The sequence below is a fragment of the Quercus lobata genome, chromosome 11 (assembly GCF_001633185.2).
Source record: "Quercus lobata isolate SW786 chromosome 11, ValleyOak3.0 Primary Assembly, whole genome shotgun sequence".
Taxonomy (NCBI): Eukaryota; Viridiplantae; Streptophyta; class Magnoliopsida; order Fagales; family Fagaceae; genus Quercus; species Quercus lobata.
The window spans coordinates 4633639-4646126 of NC_044914.1; the positions used below are offsets into that span (position 1 = coordinate 4633639).

The following is a 12488-nucleotide window of genomic DNA, read 5'->3' on the forward strand; positions in this document are numbered from 1 at the left end:
ATGCATTGCAACTGTTTTAGGCTGTGGTGAAAAAGAACCTCCATGACCAATGCTCTTGTGTGATTCCTCTTGAAGAACAAGTGAATAAACCTTGCTAATTGAGGGAAAAGAATAAGACATGAGAATCTGACTACAAAGAGTGTCAAAACTCTTGTTTAGCCCCATTAGGAACCTCATCACATAAGTTTTGTCATGTGAAGCACTCAAAGCCTTCATAGCTCCACAAGAACATTCAGGAAATGGATCATAATTGAGTAATTGATCCCACAAGCACATGAATTTTTTGAAATAGTCTGTTGCAGACATTTGATTCTGAGAGATATGAGAAATATCCTTTGAAGGTTATAGATTTTAGGAGCATTGTCCTGTGAAAAGCGATTCTTCAACTCAATTCACATCTCCCTTGTAGTTTCACAATACATGATGCTACAAGAAACATCTATGTGCATGGAATTGATCATCCAAGAAAGAACCATGGTATTGTCGCTTAGCAAATCTTCATACAAAGGTGAATCAAGATCAGGCATTGGAATTTTACCATTCACAAAGCCAATCTTCTTCTTTGCAATGAGGGCCAAAACCATAGCTCTAGACCAAGAATGATAGTCCTTCGTTCCAAGCAGAGGTTGAGTAACCAAAATGCTACCTGGACTCTCACTAGAATTGAGAAAATAGGGATTCAGGACTAGGCTCATCTCAGAACTCAAACCCGGTTGTGTGGATTGATTATTGGAAGGATTAGAGCAGTTGCTTGCTTCTATGGATGCCATTGATAAGCTTTGAAGCTCTGATACCATGTAAAATCTTCTAGAACCCTCGCTCTCTAAATAGAACTCAGATTTTATTGATTGAATAATGGAAATACAAGCAACTAGTGAATAGATAAAATATCTACACCCTTATATACAAGAATCAAAAGAAGGAAAAGGGAGAAAATAGAATAACTGCCTCCCTTGAATTAGCAGGAAAAACAGTTAAAGCTAACTACTAATCACATTCAAACACGTGGAACTAACTTGCAACAGATACTGGCTCCAGATAAGTGATACGGCATCGTTTCTTCAAAGCTGTTAATGAGGTAATTACAAAAAGGCACCGCTTCAATCAGAGTCATCAATTCCTTACTAACACAAAACGACCCCGTTTCATGTTCTGTAAACTTTCTTCTTCCTTTTCAACGAGTTTGCCTTATATAATAGTTGTAACACATTGTTCTTCTATTTACCACTGCATTTTCACAAAATAGATGCGACCCGACCCTTGTAATAATATAAACCTTTTCATTTCATTCGTTAATTGAGGTTCTTACAAATGCCAATGCCCTTTTCATCAATCTGTAATATTGCAGAAGTAAAAAGCATGTAGCAATCTAAGTATTTAGCCTTATTCTAAGATTCCGTAACAATTTCTGATAAGCCTCCTCCAAAGTTGGCTGCAATATGTCCATGCTTGCCACAACATTCCTCCATGTAGCTCTTGCAACACCCACCAATTTGTCTCTTCTCTAGACTCAAACAAGCATGCATAGCAGCCGACTCCTCGTGTTCCTTCCTATGGCCATTGCAACAGCCACCCATTTCTCTCTTTTCCATAGCATTCGTAGTGGTTGATTCCACACGGTCAATATCAATAGTGGTGTGAAGTGGTGCATTGTTATCTTTACAACACTCGTGCTCGTGCAAGTTAGGATGAATCTCTCGCATTTGTTGCTGATGGTGGCAACTTGACACTGCCGTCTTTCCTGATGCTCCATTGTCAGTATGATTCTTTCCACAATGGTTTGAGTGGCAGTGACCATCATTTGGAATGTTTTGTCTTTCCAGATGCTTCCTATGGCCTTTGCAACAGTCATCCGTCTCTCTCTTTTCCATAGCATTCGTAGATGTTGATTCCACATAGTCAATATCAACTGTGGTTTGAAGTGGTGCATTGTGATTTTTACAACACTCATGCAATTCATGATGAATCTCCTGCATTTGTTGTGGATGGTGGCAACATGACACTACCGTTGTTCCTGATGCTTCATTGTCAGTATGGTTCTTTCCACTATGGTTTGAGTGGCAGTGACCATCATTTGTAATGTTTTGTCTTCCTTCTGAAGGAGTAGAATGGTTGCAGTGTTGGGCAACATGGAGCCGATCTCCTTTTACACAATCACCTTGACTTTCTATCAAATTTTTACATTCTTCTTTTGTACAAGAGCCCAAGTTTTGAGGGACTGAACGACATTCGTTTTTCCCTTCATGCAACTCCAGACAATGATTTGCCTCGTGATGTTCACTGCTTACACATTTATCATGGCTCGCAGCTGAATCCATGCACTTGTTGGTCCCACATGAGTTTGAATTCAAACGGATAGACTTACACTTTGCAGCACATTCCATAGAAGAACACTTCTGAGGTTGAGACACTATTTGAGCTTTTTTGTCAGAGCAGCAATTGTGATGTTTCTCTTGTGAATGATGGTGATGAGAGGAGCTACTATGAGTGGCATTGCATCCATGTTTATGTGTATGCTTTGCAGTAGAAGATTTGTTGCAAGTTCCCCTATGTTTTTGGGTACCTCGCAGAAGCAGCATGCTGTTAAGAATGACTAGCAAACATGTGCCAACATCAGCAAGAACTGCTGCCCAAACGAGCGGATGACCAGCAAAGGCCAAAGCAAGGATAGCGGACTTAGTAGTGATTGACAATAAAATGTTCACAATGACTTTCCTGTGAGCCTTCTTTGCCAATTGGATGGCTTCTGGTATCTTTCTAAGGTCATTTGACATAAGAATCACTTGTCCAGTTTCGGTTGCCAGAGCTGAGCCCGAAATGCCCATTGAGATACCAATATCAGCCGTGGCCAATGCAGGGGCGTCATTTACACCATCTCCAATCATGGCTGTTGGTCCTTTCTTTTTAAATTCTCCGATGGTTCTTGCCTTGTCTTCAGGCAGAAGTTCTGCACGAACTATCTCTAGTGCATGATCCAGCTGTTCATAAAAGCATTTTTGCCATTATTAACACCTCTTTTGCATTAAAATTTCCATGATATTATTCAAGGACTGGATGCCTGAATCAATAGTAAATGCATGCAAACCGAGGGAATGTTACAGATTAGAGCTAGAAAGTGCACCTGTTCTTGTGCATGAGTTGCTGCTGCATGACTGTCTCCGGTAAGCATAGCAGTTTCAATACCCATTAACTTCAGCTCCCTGATTGCATCTAGAACCCCAATTCGACAAGCATCAGAGAGACTGAAAAATCCAGCTGGGGTTGCTCCACAGTATATGTAACCAATGGTCTTTCCTTCCAACTTATCACCCTCTAAGGCAGGAACTAAAAAAGTTGAATATTATAGGATTAGAACCATAGTGCAAAGCCAATTTTATTGCTAGAGGAAAATGAAATTAAATTTGGAAACATACAGCTAAAACTTTCAAAAATTCTTTTAAAGTGAAGGCTCTCACCTGTTCTGCACCCAGATCTCAAAGCAATTTTTCTGTTTCCAATGTAAATATCATGACCATCAATGTTGCCATGAATCCCTTCTCCAGGAAAATTTTGGAATTCCCCCACATTTTCAGGCTTTGGCTCAATCTTAAGTGACCTAGCATGGTCCACCAGTGCAGCAGCCATTGGATGACTTGACTTGCTCTCAATGCTGGAAACCCTGAAGGAAGATACAATAACTAGTATAAATTTCCATTGAAGTGAAAATTTTCATAAAAAATGGCAGATTTTATAATGAAGGATTTGGAGGCCTATCAGAATTGAATAAATAGATTGTCCCCTGTAGCAACTTGCACTAAAAAGGATTCAATTGAAAACTTTCTGCTTAAACATTCATTCACTACATTTTTGTAAACTTGTTGAAATATGAGTGCTTTAGGATTTCTGTAATACCAAAATTGCAAAATTATTATTTTGAGTAAATTACATGCCAAAGTTAAATTCTGTTTTTTTAAGTATTGTTTGTATCTTAAGTACAAAGTTTAGATACCATTTGTTGTTAATCTTGTTCCCTGTTTGCTCTCAAAGTTAACTACCATAAACTAAAAATCATGTCTTATTCAAACCTGTAATTTTGGTCTCTTAGTAGTAAGATCAAAGCTAACTACATTGAATCACTTTATCAGTAAAGAATTTTCAATAATATCAGTATATTTAAGGAAAAAAAATGTTGGGGACAACAATATCATTTAACCATTCTCAAATCAACAAGGACAAGATTAAGGCAAATGATAGTTTAGGGATGACATCAATTTAATTTCCTATTTTCTTTAATATAAATTACCATCAATACTCCTAAAAGTATCATTATGCTAGATTTCATGTAGGACCAAAAAAAACATATTAGTTTAATTTTCATATGACTTCAAGCAGGCTTAAAAAAATTTAATTCAATATTACTTGCATTCAAATAGACCAAAAGGTTATGAAAAGAGAGAAGGTGGGGGAGTAGATAAAGTAATCCTTACCAGTAAATCAATGTGTTCAAGCTAATATCATCACGGAGGGAACGAAAATCAGTCACTACAAATTCACCTTTTGTTATTGTCCCAGTTTTGTCAAATGCTGCTACCTTTATTTTGGCAAGAGTTTCAAGATAGTCACCCCCTTTGATTAGAAGACCAGATGTGGCTGCCTTTGTAAGCGCACAGAAAGTTGCAACAGGTGTAGACAGGATAAGTGCACAAGGGCATGCACTTACCAGAACAACCAATGCTAAGTGAAACCAATGGTTGAGATTATGTACTTTCAACGCAAGTGGTATCACCGCAAAACCAGCTGATATGATTAGAACAGCTGCAAAACATAATCAACAACAGCTTAAGTAGTCACTCAAAACATGCTCTCTAGTTCATGTGATTTATATTCCGTGAAGTTGCATACTTTAGAGTGCATTGACATGAGATTTTCATTTAGCTTTTACTTTATTTTTCTTATGTATAGCTTTTTAAAGTTTCAGTCTTTTTAGGTACAACTATACTTTAACCCTCTTTTAACCAAAAGCGCAAAGAGCTAAGTAAGCTAATGACATACGGACATCTTGTCTAACCTGGGGTATAAAACTTGGCACATTTGTCAATTAGTCTCTGAGTTGCGGTTTTGCTGTTTTGAGCCTCTTCTACAAGCTTTGCCATTTTAGCCACAACACAGTCTTCAGCTAGAGCAGTGGTTTTTACACAAACATACCCTGAAAAGAGCCAAATCCATTTAGCAAATAAAAACCACAACATATTTTAAGTAAATAATAAATATTAATTTTAAATTGTGTATTTTGGTCATCATCCATTGAGTTTTATATAAAAATCGTACATAATTTTTAATTTTTTAATTTTTTTATAAAGGTCTTCACAGTTATCTTACGTATGAAAAATGTTAATGTAACAAATGGAATTCTGAAATTAATCACTTTGATGTCGTAGAGTCAATGATGTGACATGAATATCATTTACCATGTCAGATTTTTCTATTAGATAACGAAAATGTCTCCTTTGAAAAAATAAATAAATAATTTGAAAGTATAAAATTAAGGTATAGTTTTTAGATAGAGACATGGAGCTCAAGTTTGAACAATAGAAATCAGGCACCACAAAAGATGTTACTGCACTGAACTATCACTTAAACCCCATTTAAAGATGATTTCAAAACAAAGTAAAAAGTTTGAGAGTTGTTACCATTTAAATTGATGGTACCAGCCCAAACAGTTGAGTCCTTTTCTTTGGCAACAGGGAATGACTCTCCAGTTAGAGCTTTTTCATCAACTTCACATTGGCCTTCCACTACAACTCCATCAATGGGTATTACTTCACCAGCCTTAATGGCTAGAACAGCATTCAATTTCACCTCATCAGCGTCCACAACTTCTCCAGTTTCAGCCATGACAGCTTTCTGAGGGGTCATATTCATCAACGTGGACATCACTGCATGTGCCTGCATGCATATGCATTTCAAAATTCAGAATTCAATAATGGTTTTTATAGCTTCTTACTTCTTAGCAGGAACCAGTCCTAGATTGCAAAAGCAGAAATAAATCTCTCAGAATAATGGGCCAGGATTGTAGGAGTTCCATTTGATATTTGTATTGTTTAACAGGCTCACCAACACTAACCCAATAGGGTCTTCAGAGTTTATGTCACATTCTAAACCAATGATATTTTCGTATAAATATAATTACAAATATTTTCATCACAATAACTGTGCAACAATTTTGTTTTGAACAAGTTTTGCTTATGTGTGAATTCTAATTAAGAAATCATTTAGTATCTTTGGTCCAGCAGTAACAATTATCATGGAATTGATATTATAGATTTTAAATCCTATCCTATTGCAGTCCTTGTTCATCATATAAATTATAGGGACGTGTTAGACAGAGAAAAGGGAACCTTGTGGCCTGCCCTTGACTCAAGCCATTCTGCAATGATGAACAAGAAGACAATAGTGCCAGCTTCCAAATAGTCATTCATAGCAAGTGTCCCTATCACTGTCAAAAATAAACACCAAGTGTTAATTAGTACCACCATTACGAGGAGCAACAAAGTGATTTTTTTTTTTTTAAAGACTCGTCCTAGCCTCCTAGGTTATCTTAAACTAACACCTTTCTCCAAAAAAAAAAAAAAAAAAAAAAAAAAAAAAAATCTTAAACTAACTCATTCGTGCACTCTTCCAATTTTATTTGTAGCCGCAAATAAATAAATAAAATTAACAGAAATTAACCCCCCCCCCCCCAAAAAAAAAAAAATCAGACATTGGTCAATATATATATTAACCAAATATGTTAACTATTTATAAATGGGCCATTTATTTTGACAGAATATATATTCTAGAAAGTAACTCGTTTAAATTTTTTTTGCCCCTCTTGTGTTTAAATGCAACTATAAAGCCAGACAATCTTTAGTGATTTTGGATAATAGCGATTTGAAATAAACCATAACGATTTCCTTAATTTTGGATAAATATAAGATTTTTATGGAAAACCCTCCATTATATATATATATATATATATATATATATATTATTAGAAGACCGTAAAAAAAAAAAAAAAAAAATCAAATCGTCACCATAATGAATTTGTAGACCACTTGATGAAAATGGTTGAGTTTAATTTAGACTAGAATGTTTATTAGTGATTTGACCTCCTTAACAAATTTTTTTTTTTTTTGAAGCCGACCTCCTTACCAAATTAAAAAATCGTCAAAGTTTTAGCCAACCTCTTATATGGGGTACCTCTCAAGATAAGAATATATAAAAATAAAAACCCCTCTTATATGAGGTTCAGTTCTCGAATCACCTTACTTTACACTTAAAATATTGAGTCATTATTCATTAAACTAAAATTTTGAAATTTTGAATGGGCACGGAAAATCAAAAGTTAGGAAGTAAGGAGCCCTAAAATTTCTACCAATTACCATTTTAAGACATCCCCTTCCTAAAAAGGAAAAATTGTTGCAATCACGTCTAAAAAAAACAAACAAAAACAAAAACAAAAAAGATAAGGACCATGGGCCATCTCCAACACTTGGGCAAGGGGGGGGTGTGGGGGTGGGAAGCATAGTTAGAAGTATTAAAAATGCTAAGAAATTTGCTGATTTAGGAACGTGTACAAAAAGAGCAAGCAATAATTAAGTTTGGCGAACAAAAAGTTAATGGCTTTTAGTAGACTTAAGAAATTTTTCTCGAAAAGGAAGTGAAGTAGTTTGTAGGGTAGGCTTTTCGTAGAAGGCATCCACCTAATGAAAATTAAAACCATTTAATTTAATAGAGACACGTCAGATGGCTGCCAAGAACAACAAGCAACAATAATTATACCAATATCTAGAAAGAATAAAAAAACAAAAACTAACTGTTTAATAAATTATGTATCCAAAATTGATATCCTTTGTGTTAGGTTAAAAAAAAAATAAAATAAAATAAAATAAAGAAGAAGGAGAAGAAGAAGAAGGGGGGGCGTGTCAATTTTTCTTTCTTTTTTTTTAAGTTAGGGAAAAAATAAAAAGGGAAAGTTGAAAAGTTTGAAAGGTGGCATCCACCTAAAAAAAGTGACGGAAAAATAAGCCAAATTTCTCTTTTGGAAAAATTATTAGATCTATTAAGAAGAATGTTGAGGTGGTCCTCCTTAACTTCTCAATCAATAAAATACTCTTATTTATGTAAATGTGATATTACATGATAATTTTTATTTTTTATTCATTGTGCTGATTAGAAAGTTCACTTATACATTTGCATAAATGGCATTATCTCATTAGTTGGGAGGACCACATCAGCAATCTTCCTAGTTAATCTAATAATTTCTCTTTTGCCAGAGAGAAGTAAAATGGATGAAAATGACAACAAACATATGAAAGGATAAATACTCTTAAGCATACCTCTTTTGTTAAGAGGTGTGTATAATAAATGCTATGACGGAGATTGAATCACAAATCTTTTAGATTTTACTAGTTGAGCTAACTGAACCACCCCCACCCCCACACACAACTTTAAATCTCAACCCAAAAAAAAAAAAACTTTTTTTTGAAGGAGACAGCATCATTATGAGATTTGATTTCGGACTCTCTAATGGGTAGAGGCAAGTGTACCACTCAAAGCCAAAGGGCAATGGATTTCATTATTGTTAGATACAAATAGTGCCCCAAAAAAAAAAAAAAAAAAAAAAAAAAAAAAAAAAAAAAAAAGAAAGAGCTTTAATGTCATAGGGTCATGAGGAAAACTTGGTCCCCAACAAAGAACGAAGGGGCATGAATCCCGCAACACAGTTAGGTCTTACATCAGCTAACTTCAACTTATAGATTCTCCCAAAAGATAAAAAAGAAAAGAAGCCATCTTCAACTTCAAGTAAGCTTTATATATATTTTTTAATAATTAATTTAGTTAGGCTCAAACAAACATGAATATTTTAAGTTTATTTTCGACCCAACGTTAAAGTTGTGCCCATGTCCCCTATGAGATATTTATAAGGGAAAATAAATAAATCACATAAATTCAGCAAATAAATAAATAAATAAAATCACATACCTGCAATCATCATAAGAATGTTGATATCAATCCTAAGATTCCGAATAGACACCATTACTTTCAGAGTAATTGGAATAATACCAATAGCAACTGCTCCAACAGCCAACCATTGCAGTGGATGATACACATATTTCAAAAATGATAGCGAAAGCAATAATCCACAAGCAATTGCATATGGGCTTGGCCATTTTTTCTTGTAATTCTCCTCCCCATATACTCTAACGTTTGCCTCTAGCCTTGCTTGATTTAAAGCCTTAACTGTCATGAAATTTAACACCCATAAAAAGTTAATTACAATTACAAAAACTTAATTAATCTGATTTTTTTTTTCAGGTAAACATAATATATATTAAAAGAAAAAATATAACATAAAATTAATTAATTATCTGTAAACAACAAGGGCATTTTGGTTATTAAAAAATTAATAATAAAAAAAATAAAAAAAGAAGGAACCTTTTGTGTTGCTCAACCAAATTTTTTAAGGCATGCACAATGTGCCGGTCACTATCATATTGGTTCACACTCCGAAGTGTTAGTTCTTTAATTAAGATAATAATATCAAGGCTTTGTTAATCCAATTTAATTTTTTTTTTTTTAATAACAAAAAATTTTCATTTGCAGTTATCTTTACCTTTCTTTTCTTTTTTTAATTAAAAAACTAACTGTTTTTGAAAAACTTGTGACTCTACTTTTACATAACAATTCTCTTTGTACTTTCAAAAAATCACAATTCTTGACGCAACTCTTCTATGTGGTTGATTGTGATTGGTGGAGAAAAAGTGTTGAGTTCATATGAAAAGTGACAAGCAATTCATCACATTTGTTTGTGATACTAAATTAACTAGTGCGTTTTTGTCATCACATGAAAGACAAGGGGTGTCTACTTGCAAATGAAAGACAAGGGGTGTCTACTTGCGAATAATAACAAGAGAATCTGAACAACTTATGTCTTTCATAACACAGAATAAGAAGTATAAGTTTTTTTTTTTTTTTTTTTAATTTTAAAGGAATAAAAGCAAAAAGGCACAAAATAAAAAAATACTGTTCACAAAACATATGAATCGAGATTAGTCACATTGAAGAAAATACTGTCGAATATGGAAGGATGATTAGATATTCCGAGAATCCCATTACGTGCTTAGCAGGATAAAAAGTAGAGAGAATTGCCTAGATATCCATCATTAAAGGAACATATAATGAAAGTTGAAGTGAAGCAAATATTCAACTTGTTGAGTAGCATTCGCAACATGAAAGTCATTTGTTCTTTTCAACTTTATCTATCTTTTCTTTTTCAATATATTTAAATAATTTTAGACACAGTAATAGAGGTGGATAATTTTAACCATGAGCGTGTCCATCCATCATCAAAAACGGCTATATCTTTTGAAATATATAAAATAACACAAAAGAAAAATGACTTGTAAATCAAATCATATTCTACAATGTTTTCAACATAGGCATCCAAGATTTTTCTACCTTACCAAAAAAAAATTTAAAAATAAAAAAAAGGAAAGAAGGAAGGAGGAGGAGAATTAGATCTTTTGGCTTTTTGCATTAAGGAATTGCACTACCCTTAACAATATTTATCATCACCACCAAACAGACTGGTCCACCTAATGACTCCCCCACCACCTGTTTGATCCATCTTTGGCCGTAAAATGTGACCTTTAATGGTGCCCAAGTATTGGTGCAACCCTACTAAAAAAAAAAGGACCTTTAAAGGTGTCCAAGTATTAGTGCAATCCTACAAAAAAAAACTTTTGTTTTGTTTCTAGCATATCACAAAGAAGATGAAGAATTATTGTAGCATAGGTGTAGTTTAGTGTCAACTTTTGAAATCATGACTCAGTTATGGCAAATGACCAAAGCTCCGAATCAATATTTCTACAAGTATGTCTGCCATTTACGACATGGCAGGCCTTAGAACCCATCAACAAGTCTAGTTAGCTATTTGTAACAAAAATAAAATCAAAAGAAGTGCGTCTTTTTTTAATAGATTCTAATTTACTCAATTTATGAACTTTTATAGTTAAAGACCCCCTAAAATCAATTGGCGTCTTAATTCGAAATATATTGTATTTATAAAATTTATTATAAAAAAAATAAAAAATTTATATAAAAAAAGAAAAATGAGTATTTCATATATTGAACAGAAAGTCGGTGTTAAGAGGAAAAGGTTGTGATTTGTTATCAATTTGAATATGAGAAATGAGAAGATTGTTTACGCTAAAATAAATTGGTATCTTGAATCAAATCATATTGTATTTATAAAATTAAAAAAAAAAAAATATATATATATATATATATATGTATGTATAGAAAAAAGGGTATTTCATAAATTGAACAGAAAGTTGGTATTAAAGAGGAAAAGATAGTGATTTGTTACCTATTTGAATCTGAGAAATGAGGAGGTTGTCATGAACAACAATAACTGTTCTTGTGGTGACAATCACCGACACCTCCTTGACACCTTCAAGAGGCTTGAGGATGTTCTCAATCAAAGGCACCTCTGAAGAACAGCATAGACCCAGCACATCAAAGTAGCTTCTCTGCAAACTTTTCACTGTCTTCATTCTTTCCTGGGAACCCATACTTTGTCTAAAATTCTGCAAATTAAAGTCCAATAATCACATATTTTGGGATTGAAAATCCAAACTTGAAAATGGGGTTGATAGTTTGTGTCTTAAAAGTTCCAAAATGAGAAGGAAAACCAGAAGAATATGGACACGGTATGTAACTTAAAAGAGTTATAGCTCCACGTGTTTGTATTTGTGTGCCTGCGCGTGTTTGAGAAAAAGGTCCTCAAAGCCAAGGAATTCACAAAGCCCGAGAAAGAAAGAAAGAAATTTAAGACCAAAAAACAAAAATGATAACGCCTATGAAGAACAGTAAAGACACATCACACATGCATGTTTGTGTATCTCTAGGAAAACAGAATCTAAAACAAGACCCAGAAAGAGATTTAGAGAAAAACCACCTTCTTAATAACTGAAGGCTTTCAGGTTTTTAGCGTGGAGGAGCAAGTAAATTGTGACCAGCTTAAGTAGAAGAAAGATGGGGCAAAGAAGGCAGTTATATATAGAGACAGGGCAGAGCCAGGAATTTTTGTTTGGGGGTTAAGTTGCAGCACTAATATATTTATCAAGACAATCTCACACACATATATACAAATGTTTTTTTTTATTATATATACACATTTTTTTATTTGATAAGTTATATATATACACACACCAAAAAAAAAAAAAAAAACTTAGTATTTTCAATCACAATTATGTTTGATAGCAATCTTTCATAAAGTAAAATTTATTTTTACAATTTTTATAGTGGAATTCTTAAAATGTTTCATTTTTTATACAAATTATCAAATTTTATACTAAAGTAAAATAATCTTTCAATTGAACTAATAAAATTTTCAAAAACATAAATGATCTAAAACTTGGAGGAAGAAGTTCCAAACATATTTGAAACTATCTTGTTCTAACTCA

At 33.6% G+C, this 12488-nt stretch overlaps 1 protein-coding gene across 4 annotated transcripts; it reads right to left on the minus strand.

Moving 5' to 3' along the window:
• Window positions 1-1260: 1260 nt before the first annotated feature.
• LOC115968348 (cadmium/zinc-transporting ATPase HMA3-like) lies at window positions 1261-12091 on the minus strand. 4 transcript variants are annotated; one of them, XM_031087728.1, is made up of 11 exons: window positions 11981-12091; window positions 11742-11780; window positions 11390-11609; window positions 9004-9261; window positions 6378-6475; window positions 5670-5925; window positions 5048-5185; window positions 4467-4794; window positions 3456-3658; window positions 3122-3324; window positions 1261-2978 (listed from the first exon to the last, which is right to left on the minus strand). In XM_031087728.1, the coding sequence occupies exons 3-11, from the start codon at window positions 11592-11594 to the stop codon at window positions 1389-1391; spliced, it is 3279 nt and encodes a 1092-aa protein (XP_030943588.1). In that variant the 5' UTR covers window positions 11595-11609; window positions 11742-11780; window positions 11981-12091; the 3' UTR covers window positions 1261-1388. The 4 variants fall into 4 exon arrangements, with proteins under 4 accessions (XP_030943588.1, XP_030943589.1, XP_030943586.1 ...); XM_031087729.1 differs by having other exon boundaries at window positions 11715-11780; XM_031087726.1 differs by lacking the exon at window positions 11742-11780.
• Between the last annotated feature and the right edge of the window lie 397 nt (window positions 12092-12488).